Here is a 20,075-nt window from a genome sequence, read left to right as displayed (position 1 = left end):
CTTCTTGATAACTATTTCCCCCAATGAAACTATCACTCTCATTCAACATTTTCCGAGTATTATCCTCTATTCATCCCAGCTTATCCCCTTCAGCATTTCCCCAATCCTATCCCACACCTCCACTTTCACAACAAGCTGCACCCACCAATTCCCCTCTCCATCCTTCCCAGTAACAGTAACCAAATTCCTCGCAACAAGCGGCCCCAACGGTTCCGGACCAGCGGTATTAATATACGTTGGTCTACAGTTCCCTTTCTTCCCATCTGAAACAGCACCCCCGAAATCAACCTCAAAGAATCGCGCGCGGTGCCAATTGGTGCACGTAACTTGCACCTGTCTCGGATCGCCGAAGATAGGCAAGAAGCCCGTGTCCCGGAGAGTTTGTCTCCTTAGCGACGCCATGGCGTGCACCTGATCTGGTGTGCGTTGCTGCTCGAGCGAAATCCTTATATCACGGGCTGTTTGACTCAAGGACCCGTTTCGGAGTCGATGTGCCGTTGTCGCTGTGCACGCTGGGAATGTTGCATTGCCCACATACACCTTCATCCCGGCACTTGGTCCAGAGAGGCCAAGTACAGAGCGGATATCAAAGACGTTCTGGATCATCACTTGTGTGGACGGATTGTCATTGCGCGCTGTCATTATCAGGTTCGATATCCACGCCAGGAGGACGTCGCTTTCGCTGATGAAGAAGTCGCTTTCTAGTTCTGACTGTGCTTGCCTTCTTAGGTGCTGGATATACTTCCCCGGTATGCGCAGCATTCTATCCTCCAACGTGGGATACCAGTAGTTCTCCCACCAGCGCTTAACCACTAGTCCCAGGATCCCCAGTTGTCCGAAGGCCTGGGATGAAAGGAGATGTCGCTGCGCGGGGACTTGGGCATCGAATTGTGATTCGAGCAGATCGGTATCGAATCCGAGGAACGAGGGGATTTTCTTTTGCTGGTCTTCTTCTTCATCTTTTGTTGGAGCTGTTTGAGAGGAGAGAATAGCTGTCCATGCGTGAAAGAAACCAGCTAGACCCATTGCGTCCGTGAGGGTGTGTGGGAATGTTATTGTTAGGAGCGTTGCGTCGTTGAAGAGGACGGTGTGTATGAATAGTTGCGGGTTGTCGGAGGAGAGAAACGAGGCGATGCTGGTTGGGGCGGATTTGTGGATGAGGATGGGGGTGAATTTGGAGGAGCAGTCGAATATAATGAATGGGTTTGGGGCTGGATTTGATGATGAGGATGACGATGATGGCGATTTTGTTGCTGTTGATGGAAGATCTGATGCTAGTGGATGCTCGTAGATGCTATTGGTAGCATTACCATCATCAACCGTGAAGATAAAACCGGGTCGCTTTTCAGTATATCGTTCTGGGATATGGTACTCCAGCTTTCCTCCACCCTAAATAGAGAAAACAAAGAATAAGAAATAAGATATGACATTGTGACAAGGTAGGTCATTACATTTAGACGAAGCCGAGCACCAAGTTTCCTCCACTCTCCACATTGCAGCAGTCGCTCGAGAGCGCTGCGCAGTTTCGCTGGATCGAGCACATTGTCGAATTGGAGTGTAAAGTTGAGACATATACCCCGAGTATACGGCACGTCGTCCCAGAAGTGAACTGGGATAATTGTGTCAGAGGGTACACGGGCTGGTGGTGTTGGCGGGAGTGGTTTTTGTTTGAATGGGTTCATGTTCATGTTCATTGTCTTTGTTGAATGTGGCATAAGACAATATAGTTAATTGCAATGGGGGTAGGTTAGGAAAAGAAGTAAGGGCAGAATATACCGGTAGGAGACGCTGTCGCCGAGTTGAATTGGTAGGGTTGTACGGGGACGAATACACCCCACACAGAGAAGCGGAACCAAATTCCAAATACAAGTAGTCTAGCCCCCTTCCAATGTCTATGTCTGAGATAACATTGCATTATCCGAAAGTGAAAAGGACGGAGTTCACTTGTCCCTGCATGTAGGTCAGAAGCCAGTAAGCCCTAATCCCGGACTGGATGCTTGTCTAGCTTGGTTTCGCTAAGGTTCTTGTTGACTCTGACAGTAATATCCCTGAACCCGTTAGAGTGGGGGAAACCTATTTTTTGCTGGTAAAGTGTAGCCCCAGTTAAGAAACATACTGTTTTTCAATCAATGCTGGAGAGAGGAAATCGTTTGACAATGGGAGAGACAACTACTCCCGTCAACATCCAATGTGCTATTGTGACAGACCCCGAAAAGCCTGGTGTCCCCGAGCCTCTACAAAATGACAAACCGCAGGAAAAGCACGAAGGAAAGGTTCAAGATATACCAGAAGAAAATGCTTCGCAACAAGAAAACTATCTCACTGGGTCCCGGCTCTACATCCTCTCCCTGGCATTTACCCTGGCTGGCTTGATGCTCACTATTGACGGAAGCATTCTCTGTAGGTAATATCAAAAAGAATGGCTCTATAATTGTTAACATGCTTTTATTCCAGCTACCGCCATACCCCGAATAACAAGTGATTTCAACTCCGTTGATGATATGGGATGGTATGCTAGCGTCTATCTTCTCGCGCAGATGTCTCTCCAGCCCACATTTGGACGCGTCTACATGTACTTTGAAGCCAAAACCACGTTCTTGCTATCTCTGCTACTTTTTGAAGTTGGTTCAGTCATTTGTGCAACATCGCCCAGTTCTCCCGTGCTCATCCTCGGACGAGCCATTGCCGGCGCAGCAGCCGCGGGCATGCTGACTGGAAATCTTGCTATTTTTGGACAAGTCGTTCCGCTACGCAAAAGACCGCGAGGTATGGCTATTATGACTAGCTTGTACTCAATCGCTACCCTGGCCGGTCCGACAGTGGGTGGTCTTTTGACAGATTCGCGATTAACTTGGCGATTTTGCTTTTGGATTAACTTACGTGAGTGAGCCCCCGTCTATCCTGTCTCGAATGCTTGAATGGCTGAATAGTAGTATAGCGTTTGGATTCGCTGCCGCGGTAATTATCATCCTTATCCTGCATCGCAAACCTGGGAAACTTGTCGATTTGCCTCTGAAGCAGAAGATCACTCGACTGGATTTGCTTGGCGCTTCTGTTCTCTCGACAAGCTTGGTATGTCTATTCCTTGGTTTGCAATGGGGTGGGTCCATGGCCTGGTCTACGCCTCGTGTCTGGGGTTGTCTTGTGGGATTTGCCATACTGTGCGTAATCTTCATTGGCATGCAAGTCTATTGGAAAGAAAGGTAATGACTTTATTCTCGCTCTTGGACTATAGTATCTAATTATTTGGTTTTGAACAGAGCGACCATCCCCCTCCGACTTCTTTACCAGCGCACTGTTGCTACCTGTTGCATCTTCTCTAGCCTCTATGGAGTTGCGGTGATAACACACACCTATCTCATGCCGATTTGGTTCCAGGGAGTCAAAAACACCGACGCAGCTATGTCCGGTGTGTACATGCTACCATTCACCGCTGCCAGTACCATGTGTGTGCTTATTTCTGGTTTCTCAATGACCGCCCTGGGATACTATGTACCATTCATGTGGGCTGGATCACTAGTCTATGTGGCAGGAAGCGCTCTATATGCAACACTGCATCCAAGTAGTAGCACAGCACGGTATATAGGTACCCAAATACTCGCAGGCGCAGGGTTTGGTACCGCGATCCAAGTGACCTTCATCGGAGTGCAGGTAGTGACACCGCCAGTCGACATGCCTACCGTGTGTGCATTGGAGGTTTTCTTCCGCCAGCTTGGTGCCGCTGTCGGTATCAGTGTGGCACAAAGCGTGTTTCTAAATACGCTCACTAACAGGCTAGGTGCCATCCCGGGACTTAATTCCGCCGCTCTTCTCCATTCGGGTCTTACGCAGGGATCATGGTCCTCCGAATCCATGTCTCCCGCCACCCTTGACCTCGTGGGTAAGGCCTTGAACTCAGCAATCACCAAGGCGTTCCTTTTACCCCTCGGTGCAACGGCCGTGGCAGCGGCTGTGACTTTGGGCATGGAGTGGCGCCGTATCGAGGATGACCGAGCGCCGGCTGACATGCAGCAGGGGGCTGGCAGTGGAGATGAGATAGATCCCTCCGGACCGGCGGGCCGAGCCGACGGCTGAATCCAAGGGACATTGCTGAGATCGTCTATTTTCCCGGATAATCAAGCGACATTCGTTGGCAAGTGATCGTGTGGTTTATGAAAGTTAGGAAGCAAGATGTAAACAAACGAGATCTATAGACGTGGATTGAAACAAGTTGAACAAAATTTATAATATCTGTTCAATCTCTCCAGTACGACCAGGCCTTGCTCAATCCATAGCCCGACACCAAAATTGCCGACCAGATCACCGCACCTTTCCACCAGTATGGTGCCCAGCTCGATTTCATGGACGCTCGATCGTGTACCTGCGGGAATGGTTTATCCGGGACAGGAACGTCCAAGAACCGACACAGTGGCTCCCAACCATCTTTCATGTTGAAGAAAAGCAGTCGATCTTCGGGTACGACGCGCCTCAAGTAGTCGCTGTGTATTTCCAGAAAGTCTGACATGTAATTTTTGTTAAAAGTAAGATAAATAGATTGAAGAATATTACTCACGAGGTCCCAATGGCTCAAATTCAGGTGGATATATCTGTTTTCGCCGTTTGACAATCGCCAGTTTCCAAGCTAGCGAATATCGCAGTGTTGGCTGTACGAGCTGCAAGAGGACAAATAGTGGGTTGTCCAGTGTGTTGATTAACTCTTGATAGCTCTCCCACCATCTGGATGGCTCGCGCACAGTGCATACCACTTTTACCTCCGGATAGAGACGGACCAGCTCCTCGACGAAGAAAATGGCCGGCGCATCGGTCGTGGCAACGTAGCCTGTCAAGAGTTCTTTCAATGTATCATCAATTTGCTGCTGTGATACATCCTTGCCGGGGTCTAAGACCTTGGTCCACCCTTTGATGACATCTTGAGCATTCTGTTAGATAAGTGCATGCTTCTATTAGGACTCGAAACTCACGTTCAGGACCCCGGAGACAAGCTGATCCTCCATGACAGACATCACCGTGCAGAGCCCATGTGAGGGCTAAAGTGAGGGATATGGTCCCTGTGCGAGGAAGGCCGGCCCCAATTACCTGAAGAGTTCGACTTAGGTCTCTAGGAAGCTCCCCCTCAAAGGGTTCTCGCCATCCTTTTTGTTCCTCATTTTCGACCATTGCTGCTGATATGACTATCTGGAGGGCACAAATGTGAAAATACCAAGTAAATATTTACTCACCAAAGAAATGCCGAAGCCTTCTGGGCAATATCAATTCATGGAGGGCCTGGGGTAACTCCAGAAACATAGCCAATATCTTTGCACACTACTAGGGGAAATGTGCCCACAATCCCCAGGAAAGAAATTTTGAGACCATTGTAAGCTTACTCGCAAAGCACTCAAGGCTCGGTTATTGGTTTTCGTAGCTGATATTGTGGCTAGACCCATAATGTACTATGGAATAAGGGTCTCGGTGTAAGAAGTAGTATAGCCTTATTCCGAGTCCATGCAGACCTGCATTAGCGTTGATCAACAAATGATATGTCCTTGGCTCTGTTTAGGATATCTCTAGAGATTCAGGTCGGAAGGGTTACCGATCCGCCCCGTGCTCGATTCGGGATCCCTGACGCCACCAGACCCTTCCGGGAAAAATGTACGAGATTTAGAACAGAGCAATAACCCTTTCTGTTGGTCATTGCTTGCTGACCGGGTTAATTAGCCGCCCCAACCAAGCGGAATAATGGGAGTGTTGTTAGGGCTTTAGGGCTAAAGCAAATGATTCGACTACAGCAGTAATCAGATTGTTTTCTACTGACCGTAACTGGGTTCTTTGTTGTGTAAGCCACAATTTGTATTATCTATGGGCATAGATAGTATTTCTCCCCAAGCTTCCCATGAGAATCTCGATCCGCGAGCACGACCGAAGTATCAACCTCATTCCTCTCTTACTTCTTCTCACAACCATCCAACACCATGGCTGTCCCCTACTGGTGCACACTCAAAGACTGTCCTCTGGACTGGGGATATGTTCACTACCAACCCTCTGTTCCCGGAAACGCATTCATGTTAGCCGCCTTCGGCGTCCTGACTGTTCCTGCCCTCTACTTGGGAATTACTCACAAAGTCAAGCTCTTCACTGGATGCTTTATGGTAGGATTGCTGGGAGAGGTTGTCGGCTACATTGGTCGAATACTTCTCCACAATGATCCGTTCTCCAAAGTCTACTTCCTGATGTATCTCGTTTGCACGACGATCGCACCTACATTTACTGCAGCCGCCGTCTATTTGACACTCGCTCGCATTGTGGTTGTCTATGGCGAGGACATTAGTCGCATCCGTCCACGAACATACACCCTTTTCTTCAGCGGATTGGACCTCATTGCGCTAGTTGTTCAAGCAGTTGGCGGGGGAATGGCGGCAGTGGTGGTTTTACAATGGAAGGTATGCTCTTTAAAATAACTGATATGAAATCGAGGCCTGATAGTCATCAGATTGACCGAGGAACCGATATCATGGTCGCTGGTCTGGCAGTCCAAGTGTTCAGCCTGGTTACATTCATTGCCCTTTGTCTCGAATATGCTATGCGAGTGCGAAAACATCGCGACCGTCTGAATCTCACACATGCTACTCTCTACAACTCAGCCCGCTTCAAAGGGTTTCTTGGTGCTTTGGCAGTAGCCACAGTGTTTCTGTTTATTCGAGCTGTTTTCCGAGTGGCCGAGTTATCCGGTGGCTTCAGAGGAAAGCTTGCGCAAAAACAAGTACTCTTTATGGTACTCGACGGCGCTATGGTATTGCTAGCGTGTATTATACTTATGGTGTTTCATCCAGGTCCGGCCTTTTCCGGAGTGTGGGAGAGAGCGTCGTTCCATTGGGGCTCACGAAAATCGGACAATGAGTCGGTGATTCACCACAGTGAGATGGAATCTGTCACCCACACCGGAAAAGACTGAGTTTTGATAATAATATGAATTGGAATAGGAAGTTGTGATGCTATGGTCCAAAAGGGTTTGGTCCCATGTTAGACAGAGAAGAGATAAGGCACAAATTGATTCCAACAAACCAGCAATTGAATCTGTCTACCTCTGCTATCACTCTAAGAGACTTGAATAAAACACACTGCTGTTTCCTAGCTAGCCAATTTTGAGAACATCGGCTGAAACGTGGTCTTTTTACGATCAATTTCTTATAGTTTTTCGTGCATTGTTGTTTACGCCACCTGCACGGCCCACGCAGAGGCTGTGCTAACTAGAGAAGAATGGATTTTTGCCGAAGCCTTGGGCCTCTGCAGGTAAGCAGATACTAAAATAGTTCCTGCAGAGGACAGCCTCTTGAGAATATTCCGCGTTCTCTTATAGTCATACGGAAGCTGCCCCCGGATAAAAAGGGGAATGTGGTAGGTACCCCAGCGCCTAGAACCAACAATATAGTTTACATCAAGATTGGATTCAGATAGACGGCTTACTAGGAGCCGATACCCGGCCCAGAACATCAATTGATTCGTTGAGGAGATAGGAAACCTGACCATCTGTCTTTCTCCAACTTACTAGTCAATGGGTCTTAGATGGGAGGTGGGTGGTTGAGGGAAAACATAGACTAGAAACCTCGCTTCGGTATTTGGCCCCCATTTCATCTATTGTAGTTAGGCCTTCCAGGCACTGAAATGGATATAAAATGCTGCGAGGATAGAGTGTTTCTGTCCTGAGTAGACAATCTACAACAATAGAGACCTTTTCACTCTAGTCCATTTCACATTCGGCAAAACAAAATGGCTCATCAAACCCCAATTGCCGTTATTGGCATGGGCTGTCGCCTTCCTGGAGGGGCTCATAGCCCTGAAGCATTGTGGAAAATGTTGTCAGAAGGACGAAGTGGATGGGGTGAGGTACCTGCGGAACGGTGGAATTGGAAATCATTTTACCATCCTTACAATGAGGCAAAGGAGTCCCTCAATTCCAAAAGCGGCTACTTCTTGCACCAGGATATTGGCGCATTTGATGCTAAATTCTTCAATATCGCCTCTTATGAGGCCCACGCTATGGATCCGCAGCAGCGCATTCTGCTGGAAACCACGTATGAAGCACTCGAAAATGCGGGCATTCCACTGGAGAGTATCAAAGGTTCCAACACGTGTGTCTACGTGGGAATTTATGCTCGAGACTACGATAGAATGGGGTTCAAGGACCTGCCGCAGATCACAAAACTTCATATCACCGGGACTGGGGAAGCAGTTGTCTCGAATCGGATCTCTTATCTGTTTGATCTCAAGGGCGCTTCGGTCACGGTTGATACTGGTTGTGTGAGTGACATCCTCCATTTTCCATCATATAGTAGTTACACCAAATAACCCTGTTTCCTTTAGTCTGGTAGCATGGTTGCCTTGCATCAGGCCTGTCAAAACCTGAGGACTGGAGAGTCCAACATGGCCATTGTGGGAGGAACCCAACTTCTTTTACATCCTGATCAGGCAGTGGCCATGAGCATGGTTGGGTGAGCATAGCATGATATAGAAATTGAGAGACTTACTGACAACATCGTTAGCATGGTGAATCCTCACGGCCGATGCTTTGTCTTTGACAGTCGGGGCTCGGGCTATGCTCGAGGAGAAGGTGTAGGGACAATTATCCTCAAGCGTCTGGACGACGCTATTGCAGCGGGTGATCCAATCCATGCAGTGATCCGTAACTCCGGATTAAACCAGGACGGCAAGACAGCAGGAATATCTCTCCCGAGTCCAGATGCTCAGGCGGCGCTGATGAGATGGGTGTATTCATCTGCCGATGTCGACCCTCGAAACACCGTTTACGTCGAGGCTCATGGCACAGTAAGACTGGCTGTTCTTGTATTTCTTGTATAACTATTTGCTGATGCTGACCATATTGTATAGGGAACTCAGGCTGGTAGGCTGGATCTAAAGCTCATCGCAGAAACCAAAGGCTTACCAATTCTGAAACAGGTGACAACGCAGAGATCTCATCGATCAACGAAGTCTTTTGTGAAGAGGCAAACAGAAAATCTGATATTTATGTTGGCTCAATCAAGTCTAATATTGGACACTTGGAGGCCTCAAGCGGTATTGCGGGTATCATCAAGGGTATCCTGATTGTCAAAAAAGGGTTGATCCCACCCAATATTGACCTAGAGACCCCCAAACCTAGTCTAAAACTTGATGAGCGCAAGATCAAGGTACTTACACAGAATTCAGTTTGTGGAGCACAAAGCTAAGGGTTTTGAACACAGATCCCGCTTCAACTCACTCAGTTGCCACAACCAGAGCAACCCGGTCCAAGCCGAGTGTCCCTGAACAGCTTTGGGTACGGTGGAACCAACGCGCATGTTATTCTTGAACCATATGGAAGCCATACCGGATATTCAAGACCTCAGGCCGCTTCAAATCATTTCAATGGCAATTTAAAAGATAGTGGTGTGGTCAATGGAGTTTCTCATCCTGCAGTCAACGGGAATTGCAATGGGACTTCAAGCAAGGAATTGGTTACAAATGGCGCTATTCAGGCCGATCTTCCGCAGTTATTCGTCCTCAATGCAGCATCCGAGAAGTCACTCCTCGAGTCTGCCAAAGATATACAGGACTGGATCTCAACCGGAGGGTTAGATAAGTACCAACTCGCTGACCTCTCCTACACGTTGAATGTTCGGCGATCGCTCTTGCCCTTCAAAACGAGCCTAGTTGCATCAACCAAGGATGAGCTCATGTCTGCTTTACAACCCAGCAATATTCGAGCTACCAAACTCCCGCACTCAGCTTCGGTTGTCTTTGTATTCACAGGGCAAGGTGCACAATGGCATGGTATGGGTCGCGAGTTGATTAAACTGCCAGGTAGATTCAAAGACTCGATAGCAGAGTCAGATCGACTTATTCAGAGCTTCGGATGTCAATGGAGCTTGATTGAGGAGCTTTATAAAGATGAGCAAACAACTAGAGTTGCAGACAGTGAACTGTCTCAGCCCCTGACCACCGCTATTCAAATCGCTATTGTGGATCTGCTTGCCACCTTTGGCATTGAACCTCAATGCGTCTGTGGCCACAGCTCTGGTGAGATTGGAGCGGCATACGCAGCGGGTGCTCTCACTCACGAAGCTGCAATTGAAATGTTGGTTTCCTTTACTGCCTTACTGGCGTTTAATATGAGCTAACTGTAGTCGCAGTGCCTATCGAAGAGGCTTGTGTTCAACGGCAGCCAAGAAGGCCAACTCGGTTAAAGGCTCTATGCTGGCAGTCGGTATTGGCGAGGAAGAAGTTTTGCCCTATGTCAAGCAGACCAATAAGGGCTTGGTTACCGTTGCATGTGCCAACAGCCCCGAAAGCACTACCATTTCGGGCGACGAAGCGGCAATTGACGAATTGTCTGACGTTCTGACCGGCCTCGGTATCTTCAACAGGAAACTCAAGGTCGACACAGCTTACCACTCTCATCACATGAAGAAGATTGCGGATCAGTATGTTCAGTCGATTCAGCACGTTATCACGGGCGTCCCTCGACCTGGTGTCACGTTTTACTCGTCGGTAACTGCCCACAAGAAGACATCTGACTTTGGGCCAGCATATTGGACAGAGAATCTGGTTTCGAAAGTTCGATTCAGTGATGCCCTAAAACTCCTCTCTGAGGATATTGCAAGATCCAAACAGTCTTCCAATGTGGCCAATATATTCGCCGAGATAGGGCCTCATGGGGCATTGTCGGGACCCATCAGGCAAATTTTGAGCAAGCTTAATACCCGCTCATTCAAGTTTTCCTATGTCTCCGCTCTGTCCCGAAACAAACATGCGGTTCAGTCTGTCTTGGAAATGAGTGGGAAGTTTGTCGAGTGTGGATGCCCCGTTCAGTTTGAGAATGTTCTTTGTTTGAACGGCTCCGATGAAGAGTGGAAAACCATTAGCGATCTAAGTCCCTACCCCTGGGATCACTCGCTGTCCTACTGGTACGAATCTCGCCTGAGTCGCGATCATCGCTTGCGGGAGTTTCCCTACCATGACCTTCTCGGACTTTTGGATGTTGCGAGCTCAATACACGAGCCCAGATGGAGGTATCATATTAATGTCGATTCTTCGCCCTGGCTGAGGGACCATGTCGTTGATGGGTTCATGATTTTCCCCGGCGCAGGGTATCTGTGCATGGCGATCGAAGCCATGAAGCAGCTTGTTCAGCTCCGCAAGGTCCCGGGAGACATATCAAAATACATTCTGAAGAATGTGGTTCTATCCAAGCCTATTATCGTGCCTGATCAACGACCCGATAGTTTCACCCCTGATGTCGAGGTTCAAATCACCCTGAGCCGCATGAGGACCACCGACGGGAGTCGATGGGAATCATTCCGAATCTTCTCCTATTCTCCAGAGGGATCCGGGACTTGGCACGAGCACTGCTCCGGACTTGTTTCCGTGGAAATGGCGTCCAAAGTTGACGATGTCGAAGGAACAAGAGAGGAAGAATTCCTCGCTTCGGCGTACATGAAAACCTTGGATGCAATTCGGCAAGCCTCCAATACCGAACTTGATCCCAAAAAGTTCTACGATGACCTGAAGGAGACAGGAAACAATTTCGGTCCCACCTTTTCCGCCATCACTGAGATTCAGCTGGGAAAACGTGAAGGCTGTGCAAAGGTGGCCGTTCCAGATATCCCAGCCTGCATGCCTCGCCAGTTCCTGCAGCCACACGTCATTCACCCGGCAACTTTGGACGCAATAAACCAACTGGCTGTCGTGCTCTTCAAGAACGAATGCATTAATGCGCCCCTGATGGCCACTTTCTTCAAGGAGATCACCATCTCGGCGGACATCACATCGACTCCCGCAGATGAACTACTCGTTGCTCTGAACATTGAACCCGAGGGGAGGCGCTCCGCATCTGGAAGTACCTTGGTTTTCCAGAAAAAGGAAGGCTCGGACTTGTCTCTTGTGCTACATGCCACGGGCTTGCAATTGAAGGCCGTGGGCGAAGCTTTGTCTAAGGATGAGCAGACTCCATTCCATCGCAAGATGAGCTACCGAATGCAGTGGCAGCCAGACGTTGACCTGATGTCCCAGACTCAGCTTCAAGACATCCTCACCTCCACCACACAGCATCGTGAAATCATGCAGCAGCCCCTTGCGGTCATCTCTGAAGAACTCGGTGTGGTTGAGAAGCAAACTGTGGAGCAGAAACTTGCACTGCTTGAGCGAGCGGCAGCAATCTATCTGCGAGACGCTTTGTTGCAATTACCGGAGGATCTTGCAGGGAAGCCTGCAGCACATTTTACCAAGCTGCTAGAATGGATGAGGGTGTTCCACAAATCCGAAATCAGCAATGAGATGCTCAAGGGCCTCACCACCGTCGACGAGGACATAGTTCTCCAGAAGTCCCTGCTAGCGGGAGTTGAGGGTCTGATGCTTTCTCGCATTGGGCTTAACCTTCCCGCTATTATCAACAACCAAATCGAGGCAAGCGAACTCATGCATGAAGATAGCTTGCTTTCCAAGTTCTATACAGACGGCCTTTTTGCTCAAAACTACCTACACATGGTTGAATATGTCAAGTCTCTTGCATTCAAAAAGCCTCATATGAAGATCCTTGAAGTCGGCGCCGGCTTGGGAGAGGTAACCCTGCCACTACTGCGGGCGCTCGATCGGCCAGAGGGTTTGATGGTAGGCCGCTATGAGTTCACCGATGTCACATCAAAGTTGTTTGAGCAGGCTAAGCCTCGTTTCCAAGAATGGGCAAGCCGCCTTGACTTCAAAACTCTGGACCTTGAACTTGATCCGATAGACCAGGGATTCTCATCAGAGACATATGACCTCATCATTGCAACCAATACCCTCTCTTACACCAGCAGCACGTCAAAGACATTAACCTATGTCCACAAAATATTGAAACCAGGTGGAAAGCTTGTCTCCATTGAATTGATCCGAACAACAGCAGCCCTTACAACGGTTCTCGGTACACTGCCTGGGTGAGTATATGAGTCGACTATTTGAATTCCATTAGCGAAAACCCGCTAACCATATCCCAGATGGTGGGCTGCTGGGGATGAGCGCCGTGATGGCCCTCTACTCTCTGAGTCACAGTGGCATAGTGCTCTGGTTCAGAATGCTTTCAGCGGTGTTGACATTGCGACCAATGAACTAGATGGGCCAAAATCAAGATCCTCTATGATTGTGTCAACATCATTGGACTCGAAATCCATTGAACGCGATGTGCCTCCTGCGCGCGTTCAAATCCTGGCCTCGGGATCTGAATCGGCATTGTTCCAAAGACTTGCAGAGGAATTTTCGACGGCACTCCAAGATCTGGGCATCGAGAGTATCATATCTGCATGGAACTCCCAGGAGTCGTTCGACTTAAATACTACATACGTGGTATTGGATGATATGGACCATCCATTGTTACTTAATCCGTCGCCCGAAGAGTTTGAAAGACTCAAAATGCTCTTTATCAGCAGCAGGTCCCTCCTCTGGATCAACGCCCAGTCAACTATATCTACAGAGGGAACTGCGGCGAAGGGTCTGGTGAATGGAATGTCCCGCGTAGCACGACGTGAAAACGAGGGCATCAAGTTTATTACTTTGGATGTACAGGAGGACATTGCCGACTTTGGGCCTGAACTTATCAAGACAGTTCTGGACATTGCTACTGCTTGCTTCTGGCCAACTTCAGAGTCGCAGAGGTCCATTGAGCAGGAGTATGCTATCTGCAATGGTCTAGTCCATATTCCTCGAGTACAGCCCGACACCCAGTTCAATGAATGGATCGACCAGGCTGTTGGCAGTGACCGGCTTGATATATGTCCGTATCAACAGGAGGGCCGCGCGTTGAAGCTTCATGTCGAGACGCCGGGTCTCTTGAGCAGTCTCAGATTTGTGGACGATGATTCTATCACCGCCGACCTATCTCCAGAGGAGGTGGAAATCAAGGCTATGGCGTATGGCGTCAATTTCAAGGACGTCTTCATTGCTCTGGGCCAGATGCTCCCCGGTATCAACATGGTCGGCGAGGTGGCTGGCGTCGTCACCGCAGTGGGATCATCAATGCAGTCACGGTTCAAGGTTGGAGACCGAGTTGCGGGTGTCGGAGCACAGCCATTCACCAGTCGGGCCCGGGTCAAGGGCTTGATGGCCTGCTCGCTCCCTGACTCTATTTCATTTGCGTCTGGCGCATCCATTCCCATTATCTTCATGACGGCCTACCACTGCATATTCAAAGTTGCGAGACTTCAGAAAGGTCAAACAATTCTGATTCACGCAGGCTCAGGAGGTGTTGGTCAAGCGGCGATCCAATTCGCACAACATATTGGAGCAGAAATCTTTGCGACTGTGGGCAGCACGGCTAAGAAGCAGTTACTGATCGACGAATACAACATTCCAGAGAGTCATATCTTCTCGACCAGGTCAAGGACCTTCAAGCATGGTGTTCTGCGTCTCACGAAAAACAAGGGTGTGGATGTGGTCCTCAATTCCCTCTCTGGAGAATGGCTCAATGATTCGTGGGAATGTGTTGCTCCTCTCGGCACATTTGTCGAAATCGGTAAGAGTGATATCTACAAGCGAGGTCACTTGAGCATGATACCTTTCGACCGCAGTGTGACATTTGCAGCTGTTGATCTTGTTGTTCTCTTCGAGACTCAGATGGAGCGGATGAACGAAGAGTTCAAGAAGGTGATGTCTATGTTTGAGACGGGCATTCTTGCACCTGTGGCTCCGATAACGACCTACCCTGTTGCCAAGATTGAGGAGGCCTTCCGCTTGATTGCATCGCGCAAACATACCGGAAAGGTCGTAGTGGAGGCAGAGCCTGGAGCTACGGTAAAGGCCGTCTTGGGCAGACCAGCACCGCTACAACTGGATCCTGCAGGAAGCTATGTTGTTGCCGGTGGTCTGGGAGATCTTGGTAAGAGGATCTGTCGGCTGCTGGCAGCACATGGAGCCAAGCACGTGGTGACCCTTTCGCGTCGGGAGTTGTCTGAAGATGACCGACAGATATTTGAGAATGAGATCCAGGAACTTGGATGCATGCTGCACATTGTCAAGTGTGACATTACGGACAAGACCTCAGTTCAGCAAGCAGAGGTCTACTGCAGAGAAAACCTGCCGCCGGTTAAGGGAGTCATCCATGCAGGCATGGTTTTGCGAGTAAGACTCTTTTTAATTATTTTTTTCGTTAGATGCTGACCTAGGTACTTCCAGGACCACCCAATCGAACTCATGACACCCGAAGACTACACGCAAGCGACTAAGCCCAAGACACAGGGTACAATCAACTTGCACTCGGCCTTACACAGTCCAAAGCTTGACTTCTTTATCACACTCTCGTCCATTACCTGCATCATCGGCAAGACCGGTCAGGCCAATTACTCTGCAGGAAACGCATTTCAAGATGCATTTGCTCATGCCCATGCCGGGAAATCCCACACCCAATACATTTCGCTCAATCTGGGTGCCATAGACGGGTCAGATGCCATCACATCGCTGCCGGTCCGGCAGCAGGATCTGATGCGTCAAGGTGCTATCTTGGTGAAATTCGAAGAGCTGTTCAAGATGCTGGAGTACTCGATGGGACCTCAGGCTCGTCGGGACAACTGTGTTCAAACCATCACGGGCTTCGACCGACAATCTATGGAGACGGTTCAAGACACATTCGGGCTCAGTAATCCTCTGTTCAGCCAAGTTCCTTACCTCTCAGAGCAGCAAAACTCGGGAGATGGGTCTTCAGACAAGATGGACACTGAAAAGGCCATTCGTCATGCAGCATCAATCTCCGAGGCCGAGGAGATCATCACGCACGCCATCGCTGAGAAGTTTGCGCTGTTCATGGACCGAGCCCTGGAGGATGTCAACCTGGACCAGTCTCTCGCAGCCTTTGGTCTTGACTCGCTCGTCTCGATCGAGCTGAAGAACTGGATGGTCCGCACCTTCCAGGTGACGCTGCAGACATCGGAAATTGCCGATGCCTTGAGTGTCGTGTCACTCGCAAAAACAATCACTTCGCGTTCCAAGCTGGTCAGCGATAAGCTGCGCGGTATCCAGACCGAGTCTGAGCAGCCTGAAGATGTACCTATGCAGACAGGAGAGGGACCAACAGAAGAGGAGAAGATCCAGCCAAATCACTCCCTTGAGTGCTGCCGGTATGCAAAGGATCTCCCCAGACAGCCTTTGATGGATCTAGACGAGGCGCTCGACATGGTCCTTTCAAGCACGCGGCACTTCGCTTCAGGCGGAGAATACGACAACATCAAGCAAGCGGTTCTCAACTTCCGGGATCCAGCAAGCACAGGCCGCCAGCTCTACGCCCAACTCCAAGCCCAGGCAAACGATCCAGCAGTCGAGAGTTGGATCGCGGACCTGGTCACCGACGCGCTGTTCCTCAAGAAACGATTCCCCCTGGTCCCGATGTCGAGCTTCTTCGCCTCGCACCACGACACTCCCACGCCGCAGGGCCAAGCAGAAAGAGCCGCACTGATTGCGACGACGGCTTTCCGGTTCAAGGAAGCCGTTGAGGCAGGCTCACTCGAACCGCACTGGTATTTCCATATCCCGTCTTGCATGTCCTCATGGGATTGGCTCTTCAACACGACCCGCGAGCCGCACCTGGATATTGACCAAATGAAGAAGTACCCCGGTAATGATTACTGCGTTGTTCTGAGACGGGGTCATGTCTTCAGTGTGCCTCTCAAGTCAGGGGATGAAGTGGTGCCGTATGCGACAATCAAGGCCACATTCGACGGTATCTTAGAGAAAGTCCAGGATGAAGGCGTGTGGACTGGTATCCTGACCAACGACAATCGGGATTCCTGGGCCACGGTAGGATCTTTTCTCCGTCAATCGTTGTTCTTAACTAATGCACACGTATAGATCCGCGAGAGGCTCGTCTCCATGAACAGCGCGAATGCAGAGTATATCCGCGTTATCGAGCAAGCCGCATTCGTGCTCTGCCTCGACGACGGCGCCCCAACCACGGGACCAGAGCGTGTCCGCAAGGCGTTCCTAGGCGATGGATTTAACCGCTGGTTCGACAAGGGCCTGCAATTTACAGTCTGTGAAAACGGTTCTTCTGGCTACATAGTCGAGCACTCCAAGATCGACGGACTGACCGTGCACCGCATGAACGAGTGGATTCACGAAGCTATCCGCGAATATACCCCCGAAACCCAGGTCAACGGCTCAAACGGAACCTTGCCAGCTATCCAACTGACCGAATACACTCTAACCACAACCCCAGAGATTGACACGCACATGCAGACACTGCGACAAGAGCACCTCCAAGTCACATCAGCTCGGGAATACGGCTACCTAACCCTGAATCACTTCGGCAAGAACATGCTCGCCGCACACGGCTGCCCGATCAAATCCGTCTTCGACGTAACAATCCAACTAGCCAGCAAGCTGTATTTCGGCCACAATCCAGCTTCGTGGGAGCCGATGTCCATGGCTCATTTCCACAAGGGCCGAACAGAGATCTTCCAAGGCGTGCTAGCATCCGTGGGACAGTTCTGCTCCTCCGCAATCGACAACAACATTCCCACTCCCGAAAAGCGCGAGATGCTCATCTGCGCTGCGAACGAGTACACGGCTGGTCTGCAAGTTTGTGGAAAGGGAAGCAACTATTTCCGGCTTCTGACAGTGCTGGAGACGATGTGGCCGGCTGGACAGCCGTTGGCGCCGCTGTTTACGGATCCCGTTTGGCTGAGGACGTATCCCCGGTTTATTATGTCTGGATTGACGGATGGCGGGTCTTTGGATTCGGCGTTTGCGTTGATTGATCCCGAGGGTGTGTGGGTGTGCTATTCTATCTGGGAAGAGGAGTAAGTCTTTGCTTTTCTAAGCTTTATTGTGTTATAGTAGATGCTGACCGGATTTCTAGGGCTCGGTTCTCGGTTGTAGGACCCACGGGGCAGGTTGCTCGGTTTGAGAAGGCGCTGGATGAAGCCTCTGTTATTGTGAAGGGGCTGGTGGAATCGAAGTAGATTGGTGAGTGAGTGGACAACTGAAGTTGAGACCAAGGCAGATTGACCTAACCCGGACCCAAGTACGAGGAGAGGAGGATGACAAAAGAACAAATCAAATTCCTGCTCAGACGGACACAAAGCCGCGCCATGCTAAATAGTATAAAAACAGAGAGCCATTAGATATGAATACAATGGGACAGATCAAACCACCTCCGTGATATATAGATGATCCCGAATCTCCCTCCCGTTTTTCTTTCCGCTCTGTTTTTTTTCCCTCGATTCTGGTCGTGTTTTCTCCTTCTTCAACCCTCAATCCAGACTATTTCTATAAATCTAGCCGGTCACCTTGAAGATGGCCTCGGCGAGTCTCTTCACGTTGCCAGAGGTGATACCAGCGACGGAGATACGGCCGTCCTTGGTAGCGTACACGGAATGCTCCTTGGCAAGGACATCCATCTGCTCGGGCTTGAGGCCGGTGTAGGCGAACATGCCGATCTGGCTGGTGATGTGGGACCAGTCGTGCTTGCTGCCGAGCTGCTCGAGGTTGGTGCGCAGAAGCGAGCGCATCTCGATGATGCGGTCCGCCATGCCCTTGACCTCGCCGAGCCACTGCTGGTTCAGCTCCGGGTCGTTCATGATGGTGGAGGCAACGCGGGCGCCGTGGATGGGCGGGTTGGAGTAGAAGGGCCGGATGAGAATCTTGATCTGCGACTCGACGCGCTTCTTCTCCTCGGCAGACTCGCAGACCAGCGAGAAGGCGCCAACTCGCTCGCCGTACAGACCCATGTTCTTGGCGAAACTCTGGCACAGAGCGATGTTGTGGCCCTCCTTGACGAAGTGGCGCGGCGCAAAGGCGTCCTTGTCGGCGTTGCCGCTGGCAAAGCCCTGGTAGGCCATGTCGAAGAAGGCGAAGTGGCCCTTCTGCTTCATCACGTCGCTGATCTGGCGCCACTGGTCCTCGGTGGGGTCGACGCCGGTAGGGTTATGCGCGCAGGCGTGGAGAAGGATAATGCTGTTGTTCGGGGCGGCCTTGATATCGGCGATCAGACCCTCAAAGTCCAGGCCGATGGTGTCCTTGTTGTAGTAGCGGTACTTCTCAACTTCGAGACCGGCATCCTTGAAGACGGCGTTGTGGTTGGCCCAGCTGGGGTTAGGCAGGTAGACCTTCTTCGCGTGCGGGTAGAAGCGCTCCAGGAACGCGCCGCCAATGCGCAGCGCGCCAGTGCCGGAGATGGTCTGGGTGATGACCAGGCGGTTGTCCTTGATCACAGGGGAGTCGGAGCCGTAGGCCAGCTCGGCAGCGGCGTTGGTGAAGGCGGGCACACCTGTGATGCCGGCGTACTCCTTGTCAAAGCGCGACGCGACGACCTTGTCCTCGGCGGTGCGAACAGAGGGCAGAACGTATGGCTTGCCCATGTCATCGCCTGATGGAACCCGATCCCATTAGCAAGCCTGGAAAGTAGGTGTGTGTCCGTGGAAGAGCTTACGGTAGGCGCCCACGCCCAGGTTGATCTTCTCCTTGAAGGAGTCGGCCTTGAATGCTTCGGTGATTCCGAGAATGGCGTCCTAGCACGCGACCAGACAATTAGCATTGGGCCAGTAGTGGAATTGACCATCGCGAGCTTAGCTTACAGGAGGACCCTGGGGAACATTGGCCCAGGCCGAAGCATGTCTGGCACCGATGACGACGGTGCGGAAGTTGGCCTCACGCGAGGCAGCCGAGCGGCTGGCGACTCTCAGAGTGGAGAGCATGATGGATGGGCAGGTACAGAAGAGAAAGAACAAAAAATTGAGCTGGAAACAATATGGAATGGAGGATGGAAACCAAGGGGGCAAGGGAGGAACCGGGAAGGGCGAACAATAAATGGTCGGAGATGCTGCGGTGGACAACCTGACTCATGTGGGTGTAGAGGTACTTCCACTGCCATAGTCATCTGTACCACTAACTAAGTACCAGTACATAGTGCCCGGCGAGAACAGCGCCCGAGACGGGATTGGTTGGTAGCACCGGGTAAATGGCATACGCCGGTAAATACCAAGAGTATGAGTTGGGAGATGGACTTCCAACTACGAATTATAGACAACAATCATTCTGGTTGGATAGCATATACAAGTCTCCTCAAAGAATTCATAGCCCAAATCATCAGCATCATCATAATC

General features: G+C 50.4%; 6 protein-coding genes across 6 annotated transcripts; 3 read left to right on the top strand and 3 right to left on the bottom strand.

The window, feature by feature from the left end:
• Nucleotides 1-66: 66 nt before the first annotated feature.
• On the bottom strand, nucleotides 67-1,688 carry N7510_003662 (Transferase; the record flags this gene model as incomplete). Its single annotated transcript, XM_056975588.1, has 2 exons — nucleotides 67-1,389; nucleotides 1,452-1,688. The coding sequence occupies 2 exons, from the start codon at nucleotides 1,686-1,688 to the stop codon at nucleotides 67-69; spliced, it is 1,560 nt and encodes a 519-aa protein (XP_056835544.1).
• Nucleotides 1,689-2,129: 441 nt separating this feature from the next.
• N7510_003661 (MDR family MFS transporter) lies at nucleotides 2,130-4,074 on the top strand (the record flags this gene model as incomplete). The annotated part of the gene is made up of 4 exons (XM_056975587.1): nucleotides 2,130-2,400; nucleotides 2,455-2,880; nucleotides 2,939-3,203; nucleotides 3,261-4,074. The coding sequence occupies 4 exons, from the start codon at nucleotides 2,130-2,132 to the stop codon at nucleotides 4,072-4,074; spliced, it is 1,776 nt and encodes a 591-aa protein (XP_056835543.1).
• Nucleotides 4,075-4,234: 160 nt separating this feature from the next.
• On the bottom strand, nucleotides 4,235-5,157 carry N7510_003660 (sulfotransferase family protein; the record flags this gene model as incomplete). The annotated part of the gene is made up of 3 exons (XM_056975586.1): nucleotides 4,235-4,497; nucleotides 4,553-4,909; nucleotides 4,962-5,157. 3 exons carry the CDS (start codon nucleotides 5,155-5,157, stop codon nucleotides 4,235-4,237), a joined length of 816 nt encoding a protein of 271 aa, XP_056835542.1.
• A 794-nt stretch (nucleotides 5,158-5,951) lies between these two features.
• On the top strand, nucleotides 5,952-6,931 carry N7510_003659 (RTA1 domain-containing protein; the record flags this gene model as incomplete). The annotated part of the gene is made up of 2 exons (XM_056975585.1): nucleotides 5,952-6,419; nucleotides 6,470-6,931. The coding sequence occupies 2 exons, from the start codon at nucleotides 5,952-5,954 to the stop codon at nucleotides 6,929-6,931; spliced, it is 930 nt and encodes a 309-aa protein (XP_056835541.1).
• Nucleotides 6,932-7,704: 773 nt separating this feature from the next.
• N7510_003658 (Highly reducing polyketide synthase sdnO) lies at nucleotides 7,705-17,933 on the top strand (the record flags this gene model as incomplete). The annotated part of the gene is made up of 10 exons (XM_056975584.1): nucleotides 7,705-8,277; nucleotides 8,341-8,468; nucleotides 8,520-8,820; nucleotides 8,883-9,164; nucleotides 9,219-10,090; nucleotides 10,146-12,926; nucleotides 12,987-15,102; nucleotides 15,157-16,770; nucleotides 16,822-17,771; nucleotides 17,831-17,933. Coding segments are annotated over 10 exons (9,720 nt in total), but the record flags the coding sequence as incomplete, so codon positions are not given.
• Nucleotides 17,934-18,248: 315 nt separating this feature from the next.
• N7510_003657 (aspartate aminotransferase) lies at nucleotides 18,249-19,667 on the bottom strand (the record flags this gene model as incomplete). The annotated part of the gene is made up of 3 exons (XM_056975583.1): nucleotides 18,249-19,339; nucleotides 19,403-19,481; nucleotides 19,548-19,667. 3 exons carry the CDS (start codon nucleotides 19,665-19,667, stop codon nucleotides 18,249-18,251), a joined length of 1,290 nt encoding a protein of 429 aa, XP_056835539.1.
• Nucleotides 19,668-20,075: the final 408 nt, after the last annotated feature.

Source organism: Penicillium lagena (genome assembly GCF_028827675.1).
Source record: "Penicillium lagena strain IBT 129212 chromosome Unknown utg000002l_segment0_segment0, whole genome shotgun sequence".
Classification (NCBI taxonomy): domain Eukaryota; kingdom Fungi; phylum Ascomycota; class Eurotiomycetes; order Eurotiales; family Aspergillaceae; genus Penicillium; species Penicillium lagena.
The sequence above is the reverse complement of the archived record's forward strand: the minus strand, read 5'-3'. Positions and strand labels throughout refer to the sequence as shown.